The following is a 23,941-nucleotide window of genomic DNA, read 5'->3' on the forward strand; positions in this document are numbered from 1 at the left end:
CACTCCGGTAGGAAAACAAAGGAGTTTCAATCTGCAGCCAGTGGCAGGGCCCCTGGCTGGCCCTTAGGCCGAGCCCAGCCACTTACTTGTCTCCTGGATCTGGCTGTCCAAGGTCTGGGCCTCCCTTTGGTCACCACCCCCTGCCAGGGTGGTGTGGCCACTGAGGCCACTGGCTGAAGTGGGGGCGCCAGCTTCAGGCGCTGCCTCAGGGATGGCCAGCTCCTCCCCAGCTGGGGGGCCCGGACACGGAGGGGCCTCGCTGCCACCGCCCTCAGTCTACAAATGAAACAGTGGGGGAGACAGTGCAGGGTCAGTCGGGGAGGGTGTGGGATGGTGATGGTGGTGGGTTTCACACACAGTCCCCACCCCCGCTGTTGCTGCTCCCCATTGGCTCAAGGTACAGTCACCTGGGAGTCTAGACCAGGTGCCCCCCCGCCCCCCCCGCCAGACCAACTCCTGGCCTGGGTGGCAGGGTGCTGGGTAAGAACTCAGGCTCTGGGGCAGTAAAGCAGTGCAGCCTGGCTAGTGACACGCTCTGAGAGCCTCCTCTGGGAGACGAAAGGCTTCGTGAAGCCTCTGACATGAGAGGTGAAAGGTGCCTGGCTTCTCAACAAGGCTGATGCCAGATCACAACACTTATGACAGCAGATTGTTAGCAAAAAAGCTAAGGAATCATCTCAAGTTGTGGGTCTGGAGCCACTAGGGCGAGGGAGCTCCGGGAGTTTGAACCAGTTCCTGAGGGGTGCAGGCCGCCACCTCAGACCTAAGGGATCCCAGGGCACTCCCTGCACATGCGAGTGTTCGGAGAGGCTTTCTCGGCCATTCCTGGGGCAGCGCTGCCCGTGTATCCATCATTCATGCGCCCCTGACAGAGGCCTCCTCTGTGCTGGGCATCTTTCTGGGGCCTGGGGACACAGGAGGGAAGAAGGTGTCCAAGGAGGTGTGAGGGAGACTGGGGGGGCCTGGCGAGGAAGGCCTTGTGGTGGCCGTGGACACCCAGTGTGAGTCCAGAGCACAAGAGGGAGGGCTGCTGGGAGGCACTGGCGAGCTGGCACACCTGTGCTGGGAACGCCCAAAGGCGACAACAGGAGAAATCAGAGCAGTGAAAGAAACGGGCCTCTGTGTTAGAAAAATAGTTCCAGAAGTGATAAGAAAGGGAGGTGATGTGAGTAAAGAAAAGACTTGCGGTCAGAAAGGCCCAGGCGTGAGCCCTGGTCTGCGTGCACCCGTCGTGTGGCCGGGGACAAGTGACTACACCCAAGTTAGTGCCCCGGGGGTGCTGACCAGAGAACAGCCCCTCACAAGGTGTGGAGCATGTCCTGAGAGGCTGCGACAGAGGGAGCTAGTCCGGGCTTGAACGGAGCACTGAGGTGGGTGGGACAAAGTGCGGGCTGGGATGGAGCCGCGCTGCGCGGTCAGATGCAGGGGAAGGCCCGGAGCACTGCTCATGTCCCCTCTCCCTCGCCCACCCCTCCCTGAGCAGCTGCAGCCACCCTCAGGCTTGGAAGCCGGCAAGGCGCTGCCCCCACGGCCCTGCTACCCGATGACACGGAACAAAGGACAGACAGCATCTTGGCAGACAAAAGATCTCACAGTACTGTGGAAGGAGCGCAGAGGGAAGAGAGGGAGGGAAGGGAGGAGAGGCCCAACCAGGATGGGAAGCCTGCCGCCTGAGTGCTCTCCAGAGCCCGGCCCGCGCAGGCCTCCAGAGGGGTGGATGCCAGGCCTGCCGTCACGGGCAGTAAAAATGTGCCATTCCGCTCCCAGGCCCAGAACAGAGCCTGACACAGAGCAGGTACCGAACACTCCCGTCTCAGGAGGTGCTGCGAGAACGGTACCACACAGACCCCGGCCTTGTGGGGACCTGCACTCCAGCCCTGTCCCTCTGAACATGGCTGAGATGGGCTCAGAAAGGCAGGCCACGGCTCTCAGGAGAACGTTCCATCTCCAGCTGGACAGGTGAGAGGTGACCGGGCTGGGGCCTCTTCACCTCTCCTGCCTCGCTCAGGACTGACGACAGACGATGGAAACAGCAATGGTGTGGGTGAAACATGACCCCTGAAGAGACTGAGGGGCGGTGACAGGTGCCCACCTGCTGGGACCCAGACTCCAGCCGCACAACCCCACCCCCCAGCTGTGTCCCCGCCAGGACCCACTCATTACCTTCACGGCACCTCCTGCAGGCAGGTGGCCCACGTTATCAAGAGATCCCACCTTCGCCTGGGCCTTCTCCTTGAAGTTCAGCTTTTGACTTTCGATCTTGACATCTCCTCCACCTGGAACCAAACAGAAATGGGTCACTGTGGGTGGCAGAGAAATACCCCTACAGGCAAAGCCAGGAGGCTGGCCAAGGACTGGGATGTGCCCAGTATAGAAATGGGGAAAAAGTGACCTGCTCTGAGGACAAAGGAAGAGGCACAGTGAACACATGCTTTCAGCCTCATAAACACCCTGTTGGTCAGGGTCAAGATCCTGGAATCCTGGTTTTCCAGCTGCCACCACTGATACTGGAGGAGAGGAGTGACTTGCTCAAAGTCACCAGTGAGCCAGTGAGTCACAGGATGGAGTATGGTCTAGGTGAGCAGTTTAACTGAATCTCACTGTCATGAAAAGAAGGGAAGGCAAGAGGCGGGAGCAGAGGGGAGGCAGTCTGTACACAGGCAACGTTCACAGCTCAGCCAGAGTGAGGCCATGGGATCAAGGGCCAGAGCACTGTCACTGGCCACCCGGCCCCTCAGCTTGGCTTTCCCTTGAGCCCTTCTTCATTCTCCCATCTCCTCCTGGCTCATATCACCAACCTCAACACCTAGCTGCCTGCCAAATTCTCCAGGTATCCTACCCACTGGATTTCTGGCCCCTTGCAAAAACTGGACCTCAAGTCACTCAGTGTCACTAGGGAAGGAGGTATCTCACAGGACTGGATTTTCCAGATAGAAGGAAAAATGAAGGTTAGTTAAGGGGCAAAGTGTTTTGATCCTTTTACACAGAACACCTTCTAAAATGGATGACAGTTTTTGCTGAGAGGGAAGGGAGTTTTCTTTGCCTTCCCCTTAACTGGCCCGTGGCGTGGCGACTGATCTCTGAGACACCAGACCTGTCAGCCAGTGTGCCTGCCACTACAGATACGGCACTACCCCAAATCTGCTGCCGACCCAGGGTCCAGGACACACGAGGCTCTTAGGGTACAGCCGAGCCAAGAACGCAGGCCCTGCTCAGACAACATTGCCAGTGGCTCAGAGGCCTCCACGGGGGCGCCAGGCCACCTGTGCTGCTGGCAGGAGAGTCTGCATTGCTGTAGTGGCAAGATCCACATGGGCAGGCCGAGGCGGCATTATTGAATGGCTCCCTATCTCCTGCTGGAGCTGCTGGTGGATGATGCTTCACTGCTCGAGAATACCCTCTGCTCCTGAGTCTGACAGGCAAGACCCGACCACCACTCTCCAGAGCTCCTTCAGCACCAGCTCCTGAACGCTTGCCTGGGAGGCTGAGAAGGGTTCTTAGCCCCTAGCGTACCTTTCCCCGAGGCCTAGGTCAACAGTGCCATGCACACAGCAGGTCCTCAAGACGCTGCTGGTGCAAATGGCAAACCTTCCACACTGTTCCTCCTCCAACTAAAAGGTTAGTGCCCAGAATCCCCCCTCCCTGACAGGGACTGAGGACTACGTTGCTTCTACTGCTGTGCCCTGGGTGTGTGGCTCCAGGAATCTTCATGGAAGGACAGAGACATAGGGGTGAAACCTGGGACAAGGGAGGCACCACTCACCAGGCTTGTGCTTAATGTTAGCCTTGGACCCACACTTGGAGGAGACCTTAGAGATGTCCACCTTCTTGTTCTGAATCTGAACCTGAGGAGAAAAACACACAAAAAAGTGACTGCCTCAGTGAGAGAAGGTGTACTGCCAGGTCCAAACCCATGCTCTCTTTATAGTCTCCAAACCCGAGGTCAGAGGCCGCCTTCTCCAAAGGCTTCCCTGGCTCTAACCTCACTCCATCCCTTCTTCATACCATCTCTTGAAGGGACCTCAGCACCAGCTCTATACTAATCGCTTCAGGTGCTCAATCATCACCTACAGCGTACCTACTACCATCAAAACAGCAGCCTCTACTCTGGCTCATCTTTCCAACAAGGCTGCAGTTCTCCCTAAACAGGAGCTTGGGGAAATGCACTTTTCCCAGCCACAGATCTGGCAGCTGCTAAAGCAAGCCACCACGTGTCCTCGGCAACAGTGACAGGCTCATCTTGCGCCATCCCTGAGATGACCTGTGAGGAGTCAACAGAGGTCACTCGCCACGGCTGGGCTCTCGCCAGGGTGTGGAGTCCACACATCTGTTGACAGTGTGCCACAGCTGAACCTAGTCCTCAAAAAAAGAATAGTTGATAAGGGGAAGTTTCGCTTTATAGATGTATTCCAGCCAATAAATGAAGAAAGGACAGGATAATTAGAGTCTCACCACAGTGCACCTTCACTGAACTCATGGTTTTGGGCATCAACAGCCGCCAGCATCACGAGGAGTGAGACGACGAGAAGAGTGAGACATTATGTTTCCTGATAGAAACACCACCACTGCCTATGAACGTCTTGCAAAAATGTGGGGAAAAATATCAAGTCTGAATCAATCTAAAGAAAACTGTGGGTGCCCATCATCGGATGAATGGATAAAGATGTGGCACAGATATACAATGGAATATTACTCAGCCATAAAAGGAACGAAATTGAGTTATTTGTAATGAGGTGGATAGACCTAGAGTCTGTCATACAGAGTGAAGTAAGTCAGAAAGAGAAAGTCAAATACCGTATGCTAACACATATATATGGAATTTAAGAAAAAAAAATGTCATGAAGAACCTTGGGGTAAAACAGGAATAAAGACACAGACTTACTAGAGAACGGACTTGAGGATATGGGGAGGGGGAAGGGTGAGCTGTGACAAAGCGAGAGAGAGGCATGGACATATATACACTACCAATTGTAAAATAGATAGCTAGTGGGAAGCAGCCGCATAGCACAGGGAGATCAGCTCAGTGCTTTGTGACCGCCCGGAGGGGTGGGATAGGGAGGGTGGGAGGGAGGGAGACGCAAGAGGGAAGAGATAGGGGAACGTATGTATATGTATAACTGATTCACTTTGTTATAAAGCAGAAACTAACACACCATTGTATACCAATTATACCCCAATGAAGATGTTAAAAAAAACAATAAATAAATAAAAAGAAAACTGTGGGACTAATGAATACGTTAAGTGAAACCGTGGGGACATCCTCAGCAGAATCCAAATTCTAGGACAAACCACTCAGTTTACTCTGAAAAATATTACCGTGAAAAAAGAAAAAATGAACAGGGAACTTGTAGAGTAAGAGAAACCTAAGATTATAAGATGCAAATCAACCAATCACAACTTATGGACCTTACTTGTTTCCTGATTAAGCAAACCTGTTTAACATGCTATGGGATTTTATATACATATGTATATTAGAGTTCTTATCTTTTAAAGTTACATATTGGAATATTTGCAGATAAAAGATATAACTGAAACTGGCTTCAAAATAACTGGGGTGGGCATTTATAGATAAGACTGGCCACAAAGATTAATAAATGAAGCTGGGTAAAAAAGTACATCCAATTCACGTTACTATTTTCTCTACTTTTGTATATGTTTGAAAATTTCTATAATTAAAAGTTTTAGGGACTTCCCTGGTGGCGCAGTGGTTACGAATCCGCCTGTCAATGCAGGGGACACGGGTTCGAGCCCTGGGCCAGAAGATCCCACATGCCGTGGAGCAACTAAGCCCGTTGCGCCACAACTACTGAGCCTGAGCTCTAGAGCCCACGAGCCACAACTACTAAAGCCTGCGTGGCCTAGAGCCCGCGCACCACAACGAAGAGTAGCCCCCACTTGCCACAACTAGAGAAGGCCCATGTGCAGCAACGAAGATCCAAGTCAGCCAAAAATAAAGTAAATAAATAAATTTTATATATATATATATATATAAAGTTTTAAAAAGCTTAATTGCATCTCACTAAGTTAACAAAGCCTCTGAGACAAGCTCTGCCTTCCCAGGCTGGTACATAGAAGAGCCACAATCCGCTTCCAAAAGATACCCCCAACCTGCTCCCCTAGCCCCCGGCCTCCACTGACGGCTTTGGCTTTAGGGAGCCACGTGCTGCTGCTCTGGCCTAGGATGTGTGTTTCTCGTGCTAGCCCCAAAGTCGCCCGCAGTGACGCCTGGCAGCCAGCACCAGCCTGTTCACCACCACCCCGGCATTCTCGCACCTCGCTCAAGCCGTGTGCTCACGTGATCTGCCCCTGGCCTGCAGGCCGCTGCAGGTGTCAATACTGCTACTGAAGTGACACTGCCAACAGGTCTCAGAACCCATTAACATACACACCCCTCCTTGCAAGGGTGAAATGGAATTAAAACTGCTGCAACATTTAAACTGGGATCAGCCACAGAAGTAGCTGCTATGTTCTCACCCGATGGCCTCTCAGTTCTCAACAAGAGGCATGTTTATGTGTACATGGGGACATGTGGGGAGTACTGACCAGGATCCTGTTCCAAGCCACGAATCCCTGTGGTAACCCCAGAATTTCTCTCTGGGGTAAGGAGGGCCCTGTGGGGGAATGGGGTTAGACCCGTACGGCTGGTGGCCACCCTTCTTATACACAGGTATATTTATGGTGGCTTTATGGAGGGGCTGATGGAAGGCAGGACAGCGCCATAGTCCAGGCTGTTTACCCTCATCTTCCCACTGGAAACACTGTCACAGGCATTTTCCTAATGCTCTGCTGTTTAAGGAAACCTCCTAAAATGAAAACTCTTTTAAAAAGTACATTCCCTCACCAAAAAAATCTTGTTTGAAATCATGTGTAGGCAGTGTGGGAAGACCATACTAGGTGACAGATGAACGAGGACTATTTTCAGAGCTCTGACATACACCACACAACATATATAAATGCATTTCTGTGTCACACACACACACACCCACACACCCACACACACATGCACGCAACCCAATTCCCTCAGAATCCCTGTTCACCTTCCGTTTGCATCTAGGCCAAAGCCTGAGAGGAAAAGCTAGGGCCAGTGCCTACCTGCGCCCTTCACGGGTTGGATCTTTCTCACCTTAACCACACACTGCCTTTAAAAGCTTCCCCCACCTCTGCCTTCCCACACTGGGATGGCTGATCTCTGGCCAACTTCCAAGTTGGCCAAGAACCAGCCACCCGAGTGCCAAGGATGCAGTTTCTGCCCACGCCAGGAAGAGCCAGTGGTGGGGAGATGACCAGGAAGGATGTGCAGTAGGGGAGTTGTGCAGGGGGAAGAAAGAGGTGTTCTATGTTTGCACCCTCACAGCAGAACTGCAGGGTTGGGCCCTCTGTAAGCCATGGGCAGGACGACATGACCACCAAGGGGGCAGGGGGACAGAGCCTAAAAATGAAGAGGGTAAGCAGAGCAGGACTTAATCCAGGTCAGGAAAGAGAGGAGAAGGAACTGAATGAACCCAAGGGAGATCAGGACAGGGCAGCTCTCTCCCTCTTGGGGTGGGAGAGAAGCTAGGGGAGAGGCGGTGAGGGCAGGGCTCTGTCACAGGGACGTGGAAAATGCAAGTGTGCTCTCCACATACCAGATGACAATGGTGATCTACACCATCTCTCCCTAGACCAGGACCTCCCTATGAGCCCCAGTCACCTGTGTCCCTAACACAGATCTTAAGGGTGGTACAGAGTAGCAGCATGATAAACAGGATGTCTAGATGGGCGAGAGAAAGAGCCAAAAAGAAAAGGAAATAGGAGGAAGGGGTTGGAAAAGGTAAACAGTGGGGGAAGGAGAGCAGAAAGAAAAGAGGGGGAAGGAAGCAGGGAGAGAAGAGGAGAAAGAGCAGAGTCACAGAGATGCAGGGAGGGCACAGGACGGGTGGGAGCACGCGGAACACAAACTCCCTGCTCTACAACAGCAAGGACTCGAGGATGGGCTCTGGAGAAGTCTGGACATCTGTCTCCAGGTCAGGACCACTGCACCCCCAAGAGCGGACTCGAGACAGACCGCGTCCCTCAGAACAGGTCTCTGAACCCCTAAGGCCTCCCACCCACAGGGGCAAAAGATGTCAAGTGGGTGTCACCCAGCTGTCGTTTAGGGCTCACCAGAAACACTCAGTCTGAACACATTTGAGCATCGGGGTCCCCCCGACTCCACTCGCCCGCCAGGGCGGGGCGGCCCTCTTTCCAGGGTGCCTCAGACACCAGCGGCCCCGAGCCATACTTACATTACCACCTCCAGGGACATGCTTAATATTGTCCTTGGAACCACACTTGGACTGAATATGGCTGTAGCTCACTTTTTTGGAGACTATCTGGACCTGGAGTGTTAGAGAACAGAAAAAACAACACAAAGGGAGAGGGCTGGTTAGAACCGACACGGGGCAGGCAGTGAGTCCACACGTGACCACGATGAGCTGCAGGGAGTGCTGTTAAAACCCCACCTTCAGCAGAACTGCTGTGGAAAAGCACAGGCCAAGGAACTGGAAGGAGCAGGAAAGGGAGTGAAAACACGAACAAACAACACAAGGACAGAAGATGTCGCCAGAGTGCTACATGGGCACCCTCACTGCTCCTGGGGGCCGGCTGCAGTTCACAGGGTGCAGACAGCAGTGGCCCCAATGCCCACTCAGCCACGGCCCACCCCCCGCCTGCTCTCTCCCCGACGCTCCTCTCTGCAAGGGTCCTGCTCATCCGGACCCGTCCTCACCCAAGGACGGCACTTCCCTTAAATCTGGGGCCTGGAATCGCTGCAGCCAGACCTGCTCTAGGAAGCAAAGGCTGTGTGGAGAAGCCTGGGGCCGCTGGCTCACGGCCCAGATCTGATGCTGATGGGAAGGAAGGGACCCGAGGCCGCTGGACCTGCTATGCAGAACCCTGGGCACCAGGGGGCACAGGCCGAAGCCACACTTCCACGCAGAGCCCACTTGTCTCAGGACTCAAGAAAGCACAGTGCAATTGAGGTTTAAGTCTAGTCTTCTTTTTGATTCCAGGGTAAAACCCCTTCCACAATCCTCCAGATGCCCAATCCTGTGCCCTGTTTCATGTGTAAAGAGACTAGGCTCTGGGCAGGGCTGCAGTGAGGCACAATCTGGGGGGGCACCTGCACAATGTGTTGTATATAAACGGCTCCCCCTGGAATGGAGCAACACAAAGGCTCAGGATCCAAGATCTGGGACAAATAATTCTTTTTGAGCCTTCTCAAGAAGGAATAGTTGCCAGCGTCCTTCCTTCCTTTCCTTAGAGCACTTCACAAATGATGTAGTAGCCCCCAAACTGAAGGGTTCTCCCCAGAGTAGAATCTACCCTGAGAAACTCCAACTGTTCCTTGCCTTCTTTACATACATCAATGATGAACAACTGGTGAGCAAACCACTTTCCTAATGAACCAGAGACCTACAGGACCTCTAGAAGCTCCCAGGAACCATGGTGCAGCCTTCCCCACCTGCCAACCATACAAAGTCCTTGCCCTGGCCACCTACCTGCCACAGATAAGGGCAGAAGGTTCCCAGGGCAAGAGGAGGGCCCTGGCTCCAGGGTGTGGAGACAAGGGGAAAGAACCTAGCATTTCCCCGCTGCATCCAGGTGACGGTGCAATCCCTATGCTGAGTGGGTTTTCGCTGGGAATCAGCATCCTAACTTTCAGTACAGAGGTCCTTGGAGAACCAGGACAAATGAAGCTATCTCCACACCCAGAGGTGTTGAGAGGGGCCTTCAGTTGAACTTGAAGGACAGGGGCTCCAGGGTTCCTATTGCTGGAAGGTTACCAGTGCCACGTCTTACTGAGGAAGAAGCTGGGTACTCTGTGTTTGTGTACATAATGGGTATGTTTCAGATCAAGGTCAGAGTGAAGGTAGTGACTGAAAGTGTTTGGATCCATTTTATCCAGCTAAATAAATATTCCCTAAAGGGCTAGTGGGCTCCTAGCTCTGTTAACTTTCAGGTTAATAGAGAATACTTTCTGATGCCTGAGTCATCAAACACAGAGGAAGGAACACAGGGAGAAGTAGAAACTAGTTAAGGATAAGAAAAAAGTGCAATAGAAGGGAAAGTGACTGAGGCTGGAAGAAACAGTTGACCATCTTTTTACCTTCAAGAGGTAAGAGTCTAAATAAAACTCACTTTCCCAGCAGGCGGTTTCTGTGCACTGCCAATTGGGCCGGCTGCTTTAGTGACTGCGTTAGGTTCAGGCTTTCGAGCTGGAGCAGCTGCCTCTGTTTTTTTCTCTACTTTGGCCTGGATGGAGATAAAGGGAGGGCAAATTTCAAACCAAGAGGACAAGAGCCCAGATACAAAGAAGGGAAGAGGGCTGAAGGGGACTCGCATCCAGGCCAGGCCACCATGCAGAAGCAGGTCACCCTTGCTCCTAGAAAAAAACCACCGATTTGCCAGGGCAGACCAAGCTGGAGGGAGAGGGGCTACAGACCAGACTTGAGACACGAGGAAGAGATCAAGACACCATTCGTGGAGAAGAGGCAAGAAGGAGGCTAAATGAGCGATTCTCTTCTGAGTGTGTACTAGGGTTTTCAAATCACAATGTCCCACCCCCCTGCCCTATGTTCTGATATGCCCCAAGAAAGCTGCCATGGTCACAGGGAGCTATTACTGATGATGGGAAGTGCCACACCCTCAGGTACGTTGGAACAGAAAATACTTTCATCACCAGACTGAGTTACTGAACTCTCCACCAAGACCTCCTGCAACTTTTGCACCATGAAAACATAAGAAGAGCATGGGCCAGGGTGGGAAACAGGCAGGCCATCACCACCACAGCCCCAGATGCCTGGCTGGGTACGTTAGAGCCATAATCTCTTGTCAAAAGCAACTCTTGGGCCCTTATCCCAGTTTTCCATCAGTGTCTTCCAACAGCACCAGGATTCTACTTCATTTTGGACCCTCTTCAATTTTTTAGCAGCTCTGGATTGAAGCAATTTAAGTATCCTATCCTGAGTGGCGGGTGGGCGGGGGGAGGCGTACGCCGGTGGTGGTGGTTTAAGTGCTAGAGAATGAGGCAGGAGGTGAGAAGGTTGCTGCTCCTGGGACTTTGAACTTGGACTTTTGCCACCACCTTTTCACACATAAAATCCCCGTGGCTGCTAACAGTTAACAAATAATTCTGGGATGGATGCACCCAGAAAGTCCTTAAAGTGAAGCGCTGTGTCCAGCCATGCTTCTCCATCTCAACACTCTATCACGGTCCTTTGTTTAGGAAAGCCAGGGGCTCGCAGCAAGTCACCCTGGCCACAAGAGGACACTAATCCTCGTTCAGACAGACTCTCCACCCAAGACACAGCATAGGGAACAAAGAGGTGGTCCATCTTCTTTCTGCCTATCCTGCTGTTCACAGTGCAGGCGTAAGAAACAGAACAAACCAGGTTCCCGCCCAGTGTCTCTCACCTGTTCAAGGCTCAGAGGCCTCCTCTGTTTGTTTTGTAAAGCAGAACCCTTTTTCCTCCAAGAGTGTAAGCCTAAACCCCAAAATGCAGAACAGGAGAGGAGAAGAGAAAGCTCAGAGCCACCTGCTTGCTGCTGCTGGGAGGCGGAGCCCAGGAGGAAATTCCCTGACGCTGAATCCAACGTCCTGACTGCTCCCTGCATGGTGGGCCCTTTGGGCTGATGCAAGGACATGCCTGGGAACGGTGCTTAGATGTGGCAGAGGAAGAAGCAGGGGCCAGCCTGCTGAGGACCCCAAGCTCCCTGGACTCACCCGGCCTCCTCCAGGCTGGTGCTTGATGTTTTCCGTGGAGCCAACCTTGGAACGGACATTCTTCAGATCAGGGGCAGAAGCATTGGTAGCCACGCGGCCCAGCCTTGGGGCAGAGGAGCTGGGCTTGGCTGCCGTGGGCTTCTTGTCCACGGAAGGAGTCCCAGAGGGCCGGGGAGGGGTGGCTGTGGGCTTGACGCGGCTGGGAGTCACCCCTGCTGGGGGTGCCGCCCCAGGGACGGCGGCGCTTTTCTTCACGGAACTGGTGGAGGTGTTCTTTGGGCGACTCACGTCAGCTGCAAAGGTGGGAGTGAGAGATAACGGGTATGCAGGGAAGAGAGCAAAGGGAGCCTTAAAGCCATGGAAGAGGTGGGGGTTTAAATCTGGGATCCACGAAGCGGGGGATGGGGTCTTACCTGGTGCAGACTTCGTAGCCATCTTCTTGATGTCTGCAGGTTTCCCCTCAGTCTTGACCGCTGCACAAATATATACTTTTTAACATCAGGATTAACAAAATAACCTACTGAATGGCTCATCCAAAACTGAGATTCATGCATTCATTCAACAATTACTGAACTGTTTGAGCCAGGGGCTGTGCTAGTATCTGAGAATAAACTAGTAAATCAGACAGCCGAGTAAAGACCACGCCCTGATGGAGCGTCCAAGGCCAAGCACTGTGTCTTACTCTTTTCTACAGTCTTGACAATGCCTTCCCTTCTACGTGGACTTTCTTTGAATGGCCTATTTCTTATCATGAAAGTCCACGTGCTGTGGAGTTACTAAGAAAGGAATAGTAAATTCTACCTTGGAATTCATGAGAATCCCCTTCACTCAGGATTTTTCTGGGTACACATACTTACTAACCTCACATGGAGATCGAGGCTATCACTTTTCAACAGACCTCATTAAGGACTGGTGCACAAGCAGGTCTGCACAGATGTCTGTGATGCCGGCTGCTGCTATGGCTGGAGCAAAAAGCCAAGGCCCCACCCTCCTCCCCACTGGTTCCCATGGGAGGGAAGCGCAGTACTCACCAGCAGGCCTCTTGGGCAGGGGTGTAGAGGGGCTCCTACTGCTTGGCCCAGCTGAGGCAAGAGTGGCAGCTGCTGTGGCTTTTGGAACAGTCTGGGTGCTCTTGGAGCCAGGCCTACCGGCCAGGGCAGAGACCAGCTTGGATGGCGAGGCTGGCTTGGATGGTGAGGCCCGCTTCTCAGGAATCTTTGCCTCTGCAACAGGCTGCTAATAGGAAAGTGGGAATAAGAGCTGCAGGTCAGCAATAGGCCGAGGAAGTCACGCCAAAGGATGGTTCCATATAAGCTTATGCCAGAAATCAGGGGTACTGTGGGTTTGGCACCACTGATAGGAAATATATGTGGCTATATGATCAAAGTCCTCCACACAACATGAGAAATGGCTATGTAGGGTGCCGTGTGATCGGGAATCAGGAAACAGGGAGTCAAACCACCTGAATCCAACCTGAACCAGTGAGAGTGAACAGCCCTGAAAATATACCACACCACAAAGTACATCTGCCTCAGGATCCCCTGCATTAAATACTTATGTATTTAAGGTATTAATATTTGACCAGAGATCAAACAAATACATAAAACAAAAAATTTAAAATGTTCAGTCAAATTCAGCCATTCTTTTGGCTAAGATGCACCCAGTGAATTCTGAACAGGATGGAGCTGCAGCTGGAAACTGCGTTGACCAAATCAGTCAGGTCTAAGCTGTAGCCCCAGGCAGGACCCCAACTCACAGTGTGATCTTGGGCAAATCATTGAGCCTCTCTGGGCTTTATTTCCTCATCTGGACAAAGGAGGCTGGAACAAAGGATCGCTACGGACCAGCTTTGATAATAAGTGATGTTAGGGATGGGAGGATGAGGATTCTGTAAGAGCACAGGGACAGTAAGAAGGGGCAGTGGAGGGTGCAGGCCTGACCAACAGAGGGAATGAGGAGGCCGATGCCACAGTTCTGACTGAAAGCAAAAGGGAAAAGCCTCTCAAGTGCAGACACAGGCCATCTGGGTCACTCTAGCTCCTCTTCCATGGAGGCTGGGCATGTAGTCACTATCAAGGAAGGGAAGGAATCAATACAGCCTGGTTTCTACAGGAATAGGCAATGAACAGACTGTTTTGATAAGCAAATATACCATGTTACTCAAGAGAGTAAGCCAAACCACAGACAAAGGGGATCCAGCTCTTATACTCCAAGAGAAATGGCCACACAGAGGGTAGTATGTTGGTGGAGACAAGCAGGATATTGCTTAACTGGAAAATCAGCTAAGGAGTTCTCAGAAATTAAGGGCTGGCAGCCATTTAAATAAACTCTAGCCCTGCAAATGCAGGGTAACGACCATTCCTACAAACGAAGGGCCCAAGCATGGTGTTAAAGAACCCTAAGGTTGGAATCAGGGGAAGTGGTCCAGCTACCAGCTCTGTCTCGAGCGTGTCGTGGGATTCCGTGCAGAGGGACTCCTGCTCTGTTTACTCTAAAATGTAAAGACTAAACCAGATGCTCTCTGGGGTCTCCTTCAAATTTTCAATACTATGAGTCAGAATAATCGGGTGGGGTCTTATATTTTGCTAGTAAGAGTAATAATAATAAAATAAGTTAGAAAAAAGTTGCTTGAGATAGAAATCTCTAAAGGATGTGATGTTCTTTAGACGTCAGGCTTTTGGCCTCAGCAGGCTGCAGAACCAGCCTGCTCTCAGAGTTGGAGTCACTCTCCTGTTTTCTCAACTGTATTTTCTCCTCTGCCAGAATCACAGATCTTATTTTTTCTGAATAGTTTTTTCCCCTTTGTTTCCTCCTATAAATCTTTCTACCAAATAAGGAAAAAAACAAATTTCAGTAGGCTTTAGTTTTTATCCATCTCTCAAAATGTTTCCATCTGTTTCTTATCTAAAAGATAAATAACAGTCATCATTATGAGGCACATCACCTCTTCAGGTCAGCAGCATCTCAAAATGCTGTCTAAAAGCTGCATGGCAAAAAGACAGGAAACAAGAGTATTGATAGAGGCCCTGAGCACCAGTGTTGGAGTTAGACCCAAGTTCAAATACAGGCTCTGCCGCTTATTAGCACTGGACTACAGAAAGGTTACTTAACTGAGCTCTGAAATGAGGATACTAAAATCCACATTATGGGTTGTTGAGAGACAGAATTAAAAGAGTTAATGTCTATAAAGAAATCACTACAGTATGCTTCATTTTTGTTATTATTACAGAGTGAACTTCACTAGAGAGTACCCCCTCCTTCCCATGGCCTCCTCTGTCTCCCCCAGGATTTGCTGCTAAGAAAGTGTCAGGGAGGAGCTGCTGCCACGGCTCCAGCCACCTTCCCTCTGCCCCCTTATTCAAATAAATTGTTTTCTAAACATCAAGAAAAGCAGTGTCAACTGGGTAAATGAGGATCAGAAAGCTTTACGAGATTTTATAATTCCTAGTCTATACTAGGATTTCTCCGTTTCTTGGCCAGGGTTGTCAACCTAGCTGACAATTCCTAGGTTCCACCAGTTTTCTTTACAAGATTAAATGAAAACACTGACATTTTAACATGGTAAACTATTCCTCATCATGATTTTAAAGAGTAATATCGGGGCTTCCCTGGTGGCGCAGTGGTTGAGGGTCCGCCTGCCGATGCAGGGGACACGAGTTCGTGCCCCGGTCCAGGAGGATCCCACATGCCGTGGCACGGCTGGGCCCGTGAGCCATGGCTGCTGAGCCTGTGTGTCCGGAGCCTGTGCTTCGCAGCGGGAGAGGCCGCAGCGGTGAGAGGCCCGCGTACCACAAAAAAAAAAAAAAAAAAAAAAAAAAGTAATATCAGGCTGACCTAAAGGCCCTTTTCAAAGAAAAGAAGATATTAGAAAAGGCAGTCACAGATTCCACCCACCCTCTCCTCCAAGAACAATCCTGTGAAGCTACTGCTGTTCCAAACTGACCCATTTCTAAGCAGTAATGTGTGGGTGACCCGGAAAACTGAAAAATTGCAGAAGGAGCCCAGTGAGAGGTAGCCTAATGCCAAAAGCAAAGTTAAGTTACCACCTGATGCTGGAATCTGCTGGAAGATAAGCTGGAAGAGCTAATCACTAATCAACTAATGGAGGAAATTCACTTCTGCGGGATGATTAAGCAGAAAGACAAATAATTGAATTTGACTGGGAATTTGATGGCGGAATTACACCAAAAATGAGTATATGATTGGCATGTGGAGTGGGGAAACTGGTTAACCAGTATGTAAACAGACAAAGAGTGAGGAGGAGCTGGGAGAAAGGAGGAGCCAGAGCAGAGGCAAGAGTGCCTCCAGCCAGGGCAGAAAAGGCACAAAGGAAAACAGGCCACTGAATTTCATGGCTGCGTCAAAGTGATTTGCGTTACCCTTCCCCCTTTGCCCTCTCCTTTCCCCTAGTCCACCAGCCTGCTTCCATGTCTGGAAGCAACAGAGTCTGACTACCTGACGCTCGGAGGGGAAAACTTTTCCCTGGCACGGTGCTCAGGTGACTACTTACCTTGGGCTTCCCGTCTTTTGAAGGTAAGGTGGAAGGCCTGGCAGTGGCAGCAGCTGGGCGTTTGGGTGGGGCAGCCGGTGCTGAGCCTGAAGCAAGGCTCATGGGTTTTTTATTCGACCCACCAAAGGTGGTGGGAGCTGGCTGCTTAGGGAGAGAAGTGGGCTGTGTTTTGGCTTTCGATGTTGAAGTCTTTGCAGGTTGAGTGGTGGCCAAAGGCTTTAAGTTGATTTGTTGTTTTTTTTTAAAGGCCAACATCAAACACACAGACAAGAATAAAAACAAATTTAAAAAAAAAGTATAAACTGCACAATTCAAAGTAAAATTATAAGCAATGAGGATAGATGCAACTGAAAATTAGCACTCCTTTCTTCTGAGCTCAGTAAATAGTGGAAAGACACCAGGATGCAGATAAAGAAAACTGGGAATTGTTTCTTAATGACAGTGTCACAAATTCCAGCAGTTTGGCACCTGAAGATTTAAATTCAGTCATAACTTTAAACAATTAACTAACTTTTGAAGCCTGCAATAATTCTGTGAAGAAAGTCACCAGCAGGTGATTAGGCTATTTATTATCTGCACCTCTATGAGGCAATATCAACGTCCTGTTTTAAACCCACACTAAAATGTGGCATTTGTACCTCGCAATAAGTACCAATAGATGTCTGGAGCTATGATCCACCTTAACAATCTGTGCTCCTTTTTCATTAACAGAGACTTCAGAATGGATTTCTGAATAATTCTGTAATTCCCTTTATTATTGTTGTTAAGGGAAGCAGAAACAACATCTACAGAACAGATATTCAAGATAATACGGTCAAAAGCAAAAGATTTAAAGGTTTGAGTTAGGCCACCATGGTAAAATGGGAATATAAAATATTTTCTAAGCATGTCCAAACTTGAGGAAGGACTCATAATAGCTCAGAAAAAAGAAATTTCATTTGCATGATTCAAGCAATAATAAGCAGAAGATAGTTTTTAAAAATTACAGCAGAAGACAACCCACCATTCTGGCACCTACCTTTGTTTTCTTCTCTGGGCTTGGTGGGAGCTCCTTGTTTGGAGGGGTGGTGATGTCATTTCCGGTCACACTCCCAGTAAGCCGTCCTTCCTCTAGTTTGGCTATTCCTAAAGGGGGAAAAGTTATGCTAAGCAAATGTTTTTCACACCCATTGTGAAAATGCAAGTCTTTGCAGAGACACACCACTAACTAGCACTTCATTCTGAGAAAATCCAGAGCTATGCTGCTGAAAGTGGTCAAGACTCCCAAGTCCCCCTCACTGTGACGAAGGACAGTTTTAGACTCCAGAGATTCAAGCAGCCTGTCCCTGTGGAAAAGCAACTTAACTAGGATTTGCACAAATGCTCAGTGGAAGGAAATGGCCCTTGAAGTTTCGTTTCCCTTCCCTGGAGACCGGTAAAGGGGTTCTGTCACCCAACCACTAACTCCCAGAGCACATAGGGGACAAAAACCACTTCTACTAGAGTTTATCTCTTGGAATAAAGGTTGCTGAGAGATGGGATAAGAGCCAGAAGATCATCCAATGTCCTCCCCTTCCTTCCTTTCCCTGTAAAGCACCACTTTATGGAGGATGTGAGATGAACTTGATCTGGTTCTAGCAGTGACCCAGATTTCCAACAAGGCCGAGGAGACCCATGAAATCAGATCCAGGGCCAGAAATAAAGTCTACAGCCTAAGGCTACGCCCAGCAGCACCACTGTGGGGAGGTGACTCCAGATTTCAATAGGGCTATACCAGAAAGCATTAAAATACCATGAAATTTATAACCTGGGTGTGGGGAACACCTTTCTAACTGGCACAAAATCTAGAAGCCAAAAAAGATAAGTTGGACTACAGAAAAATAAAAAGCTTCCACGTGCCCCAAAAAACAATACGAAAAGTCAAAAGGCAAATGATAAAGTATTGGACCTTTAAAAAGTATTGAAAAAAGTATTGGAAAAAAGTATTGAACCTCACATCAAAGACACAGAGCTTATTACATAAACTACTCCTACAAATCAACCAACTCCTATAAAGGCCGAAAAGAAAATGAACAGGAAAAATGGCCGAAAGAATATGAACACAGTTTACAGAAAAAGAAATACAAATCACTTTTGAAAATATGAAAAGATACCATTTCTAACCTAACATATTGTCCAAAAGTCCTAAAATCTCAAAGTAGCTGCTGGGGATAATGTGAGGACATATGCTGCTGGAAGTGTGTGAAATGGTACAAATCAGATGCAGGGCAGTCTAGCAGTATCTCCGAAAATTACAAGTGCAAATAAATTCTAATCCAGAATTACAATTTCTGGAAATTTATCTTAGAGATATATTCACATACCTGCAAAATAGCAAATGTGTATGGTCTTTCACCAGAGCATGGTTCCTAAAAGCAAAGGACTGAACCCAGAAGTCTGTTAACTGAAAACTGGTTAAAGCATATGGCAGAAGTATCAATGTTATCTCTGAATTTGAAAAAATAAACCATGACTGATAGGGAACGATCTCTACTCAGTGAAAAGAAAAGCAAGGCACAGAACAGTAGGTATAACATGAAACCATTGTCTAGAAAAGACAATACGCTTCTATTGCAAATACACTTGTACATGCATTTTAAAAAAGTCTTTGGAAGAACGATGATGAAACAAAACAATGGTGACTTAATTTTGGGATGGGGTGGAGGACCAGGCACAAAACTAGGGAGCGTTAGGAGGCTTTATTTTAAAACTTTTTGTTTTGAAGTAAAGATTCACAGGAAGTTACAAAGAAATGTACAGGGAGGTTCTGTGTACCCTTTACCCAGTCTCCCCCAATGACACCCTGCATAACTATAGTACACCGGGAAACTGATATTGGTACAATCTAGAGAGCTTATCTGACTTTTCCAGTTTTACATGCATTCATGTGTGTGTGTGTGTGTGTGTGTGTGTGTGTGTGCGTGCGCACGCACGTGCACGTAGGTGTGCGGGTATGTAAGCAGTTCTATGCCGTTTTATCACATGTGTAGCTTTATGTAACCACTACTAAGAATCAAAACATATTAATTGTTCCATCACCACAGAGCTCCCTCATGTTACCCTTTTTTTTTTTAAAGCCACCCCACTCCCTCTGCCTTTCCAATCCCTTAATCTCTGGCAGCTATTAATCTGCTTGCCATCTCTAAAATATTATTTCAAGAATATTATATAAGTAGAATCACACAGTGTCCTACTTTTTGTAGCTGGCCTCTTTCACCCAGCAACACGCTTCGGAGGTGCATCCGTGTTGTACATGAGAAGTCCACGGTGTGGCTGTACCACAGATTAACCGTTCACATACTGTAGGACATTTTGGTTGTTTCTGGCTGTTTGCTATTATAAGTAAAGCTGCTACGAATATTTATTACAGGATTTTGAATAAAATAGGTTCATTGTTACTAAATGGAAATGCAATTAATTGTTTCTTACAGGTTGATAGTGTATCCTGTGGCACTGATAAACTCACTAATTAGTTCTAGGGGTTGTGAGGGTAGATTCCTTGGAATTTTCTACATAAACAATCATATCATCTACAAACACAGCCAGATTTTTTTCTTCCTTTCCAATCGATATGCCTTGTATTTCCTTCTCGTGCTTTACTGTGCTAACCAGAACCTCCAGTACTATGTTAAATAAGAGTGATGACAGCAAGTATCCTTGCCTTGTTCGCAACTTTAGGGTGAAAACATATAGTCTTTCACTATTAACTATGATGTCAGCTGTAGGTTTTTTGTAGATGCTCTTTCTCAAGTTGAGGAAGTTCTCGCTCTATTCTTTGATGAGAGTTTATCACAAATGGGTGTTGGATTTTGTTGAATTTTATGTGTTTATGATTTTTCTTCTTTAGACTTTTGATATGGATTACACTGATTGGTTTTTGATTATTGAACCAGCCTTGCATACCTGGAATAAATTCCACTTGGCTGTTGTGTATAATCATCTTAATATACTGCTGGGTGTGATTTGTTAGTACTTTGTTAAAAATTTTTGCATCTAAGTTCATGGGAGATATCAGTCTGTAGTTTGTGTGGTACTGTCTTTGCCTGATTTTGGTTATCAGGATAATACAGACATCATATAATGAGTTAGGAAGTGCTCCTTCCTCTTATACTTTCTGGCAAAGAATGTGTAAAATTGGTGTCAATTATTCTTTAAATGTATGGTAAAATTCTCCACTGAAACCATCAGAAGCTTTTTAATTAAAAATTCAATTTCCTGGGCATATACCCAGATGAAACTATAATTTGAAAAGATACATGCACCCCTATGTTCATAGCAGCACTATTTACAATAGCCAAGACATGGAAACAACCTATATGTCCATCAGCAGATGCCACGGATAAAGAAGATGTGGTGTGTATATATACAACAGAATATTACTCAGCCATAAAAAAGAATGAAATAATGCCATTTGCAGCAACATGGATGGACCTAGAGATAATCATACTAAGTGAAGTCAGTCATAAAGAGAATGACAAATATCATATGACATCACTTATATGTGAAATCTAAAATATGACCCAAATGAACATATCTACAAAATATAAACAGACTCACAAACACAGAGAACAGACTTGTGATGGCTAAAGGGGAGGGAAGGATTGGGAATTTGGGATTAGCAGATGCAAACTCATGTATCTGGGATGAATAAACAAGGCCCTACTGTATAGCACAGGGAACTATATTCAATATCCTATGATAAACCATAATGGAAAAGAATATTAAAAAAGAATATATGTATATATGTATAATGGAATCACTGCTGTACAGCAGAAATTAAAACAACATTGTAAATCAACTATACTTCAATAAAATAAAAAATTTCAGTTTCTTTAATAGCTCTTCAGGTTACCATCGTGGTTGAGTTATGGTAATTTGTGGGTTTTAAGGAATTGGTATATTTCTTCGAAGTTATTGAATTTGTGAGGATAAAGGTGCTCCTAGTATTCCCCTATTATGCTTCTAATGTCTGTAGTGATATCCCCTGTTCCTGTTATTGGTTGGTTGTGTCTCTTTTTCACCTTTGTCAGTTTTGTTAAAAGTTTATCAGTTGTGTTGGTTTTCTTTAAGAACCAGCTTTTGGTTTAATAAACTTTCTTTTCTGTTTTATTGTTTATAATTTCACTGATCTCTGCTTGTTTTGGATTTATTTCATTCTTTTTTTTTAGTTTCAGAGTGTTGATCTGAGACCTTTTCTCTTTTCTAATGTAAGTACTTAGTGCCACAAATTCCCCTCTCAGTACTGCTATAGCTGCATTCAACAAATTTTGACATGTTCCTTTTTCTTTTTCTTTGGCTGCGCCACAAGGCTTGTGGGATCATCCCCCAAACAGGCATGGAACCCCAGCCCCGGCAGTGAAATCGCCGAGTCCTAACCACTCTACCACCAGGGAACTCCTGATATGTTCATTTTCATTCAGTTCATTGTATTTTTAAAATGTCCTCTGAAAACTTCCTCTCTGACCCATGGATTATTTAGAAGTATACTGTTTAATTTCTTAGTGACTGAAGATTTTCCTGTGGTCTTTCTATTATTGGTTTCTCATTTGTTCCATTATGGTCAGACAATATATTCTGCATGATTTCAATCATTTAAATGTATTGAAGTTTGTTTTATGACCCAGGATCCATCTTGGTGCATGTTCCACAGGCACTTGAAAAGAATCTACAAACAATAAATGCCGGAGAGGGTGTGGGGAAGAGGGAACCCTCTTGCACTGTTGGTGGGAATGTAAATTGATAGAGCCACTATGGAGAACAGTATGGACGTTCATTAAAAAACTAAAAGTAGAATTACCGTATGACCCAGCAAGTCTACTACGGGGCATATACCCTGAAAAAACCATAATTCAAAAAGACACATGGGGCTTCACTGGTGGCGCAGTGGTTGAGAGTCTGCCTGCCGATGCAGGGCACACGGGTTCAAGCCCTGGTCCAGGAAGATCCCACAGGCCGCGGAGCAACTAAGCCCGTGTGTCACAACTACTGAGCCTGCGTCCTAGAGCCCACGTGCCACAACTACTGAAGCCCATGCGCCTAGAGCCAGTGCTCTACAACAAAAGAAGCTCACGCACCACAACAAAGAGTAGCCCCTGCTCGCCACAACTAGAGAAAAGCCTGTGCACAGCAACAAAGACCCAACGCAGCCAAAAAAAAAAAAAAAAGACACATGTACCCAAATGTTCACTGCAGCTCTATTCACAACAGCCAGGACATGGAAGCATCCTAAATGTCCACTGACAGATGAATGGATAAAGAAGATGTGGTACATACATCACACACTGTGGTACATATATACCACATCCGTATATGCCTGGAATATTACTCAGCCATAAAAAGGAATGAAATTGGGTCATTTGTAGAGATGTGGATGGACCTAGAGTCTGTCATACAGAGTGAAGTAAGTCAGAAAGAGAAAAACAAATATTGTGTATTAATGCATATATGTGGTATCTAGAAAAATGGTACAGATGAACATATTTGCTGGGCAGGAATAGAGAACGGGAGGGTGGGATGAACTGGGAGATTAGGATGGACATATATACACTACCATGTGTAAAATAGATAGCTAGTGGGAACCTGCTGTATAGCACAGGGAGCTCAGCTCGGTGCTCTGTGATGACCTGGATGGGTAGGAAGGGTGGTGTGGCGGAGGGGGGGGTTTGGGGTTGGGAGGGAGGTCCAAAAGGGAGGGGATATATGTATACATATAGCTGATTCACTTTGCTGTACAGCAGAAACTAACACAACATTGTAAAGCAATTATACTCTAATAAAAAAAAAAGAATATTCTGCTGTTGTTAGGTGGAATTTCTATAAATGTCAAGTGGATGCTGTTGTTTGATGTTACTGTTAAATTCTTCTTTACCTTTACTAATATTCTGTCCAGTAGTTCTATCAATTGCTTAGAGTGGGATGTAGAAGCCCCCAACTACAACTGTGGATTTGTCTATTTCTCCTTTCAGCTCTACCAGTTTTTGTTCATTGTATTTTGTGTGTGTGTGTGTGTGTGTGTGTGCTGCGTTGCGTCTTCGTTGCGGTGTGTGGGCTTCCCATTGCAGTGGCTTCTCTTGTTGTGGAGCATGGGCTCTAGGGTGCACGGGCTTCAGTAGTTGCAGCAGGCGGGCTCAGCAGTTGTGGCTCACAGACTCTAGAGCGCAGGCTCAGTACTTGTGGCGCACGGGCTTAGTTGCTCCATGGCATGTGGGATCTTCCGGGACCAGGGTTCGAACCCATGTCCCCTGAATTGGCAGGCAGATTCTTAACCACTGCGTCACCAGGGAAGCCCATAACTTCTGTTTCTTTGCTGAGATTTTCTAGTTCCATTTGTTTCAAGAGAATTCATAACTTCTTCTTGAAATAATTTTATGATGGATTTTAAAATCCTTTTTGTATATTAGCAGGTAATCACTATTTAAATTTAGTGTGCAGGTAGTTTCAATAACAATTTAGTTCCCAGGGCCCTTGTAGTGCAATACAGGCCTGCTGTGTTTTTCTGGTTCCATGAGGCTGTCACTCAATCCCTGCTGGTGTTGCCTGCAAGGGCTCAAGGCATTTCCCTGGGACAGATGGTTTCACTGGGTGGGGGATGAGTGATGCTGGACCCACGGAATGCAGACTTTCTCCTGGCCTGATTTCTGGCTGCCTGATGCTGGTGGACTTCCTGTTTT

General features: G+C 47.6%; 1 protein-coding gene across 1 annotated transcript in view; it reads right to left on the reverse strand.

Moving 5' to 3' along the window:
- MAP4 (microtubule associated protein 4) overlaps positions 1–23,941 on the reverse strand; it is a 168,628-nt gene that overhangs the window by 277 nt on the left and 144,410 nt on the right. Inside the window, 10 exon segments of the mRNA XM_060022383.2 lie at positions 87–276; positions 2,164–2,276; positions 3,764–3,845; positions 8,265–8,357; positions 10,159–10,272; positions 11,744–12,036; positions 12,157–12,216; positions 12,775–12,976; positions 16,254–16,469; positions 17,272–17,378. Of these exon segments, the coding sequence (XP_059878366.1) occupies positions 87–276; positions 2,164–2,276; positions 3,764–3,845; positions 8,265–8,357; positions 10,159–10,272; positions 11,744–12,036; positions 12,157–12,216; positions 12,775–12,976; positions 16,254–16,469; positions 17,272–17,378 (1,470 nt within the window).

This window comes from Delphinus delphis, chromosome 10 (genome assembly GCF_949987515.2).
Source record: "Delphinus delphis chromosome 10, mDelDel1.2, whole genome shotgun sequence".
NCBI lineage: Eukaryota > Metazoa > Chordata > Mammalia > Artiodactyla > Delphinidae > Delphinus > Delphinus delphis.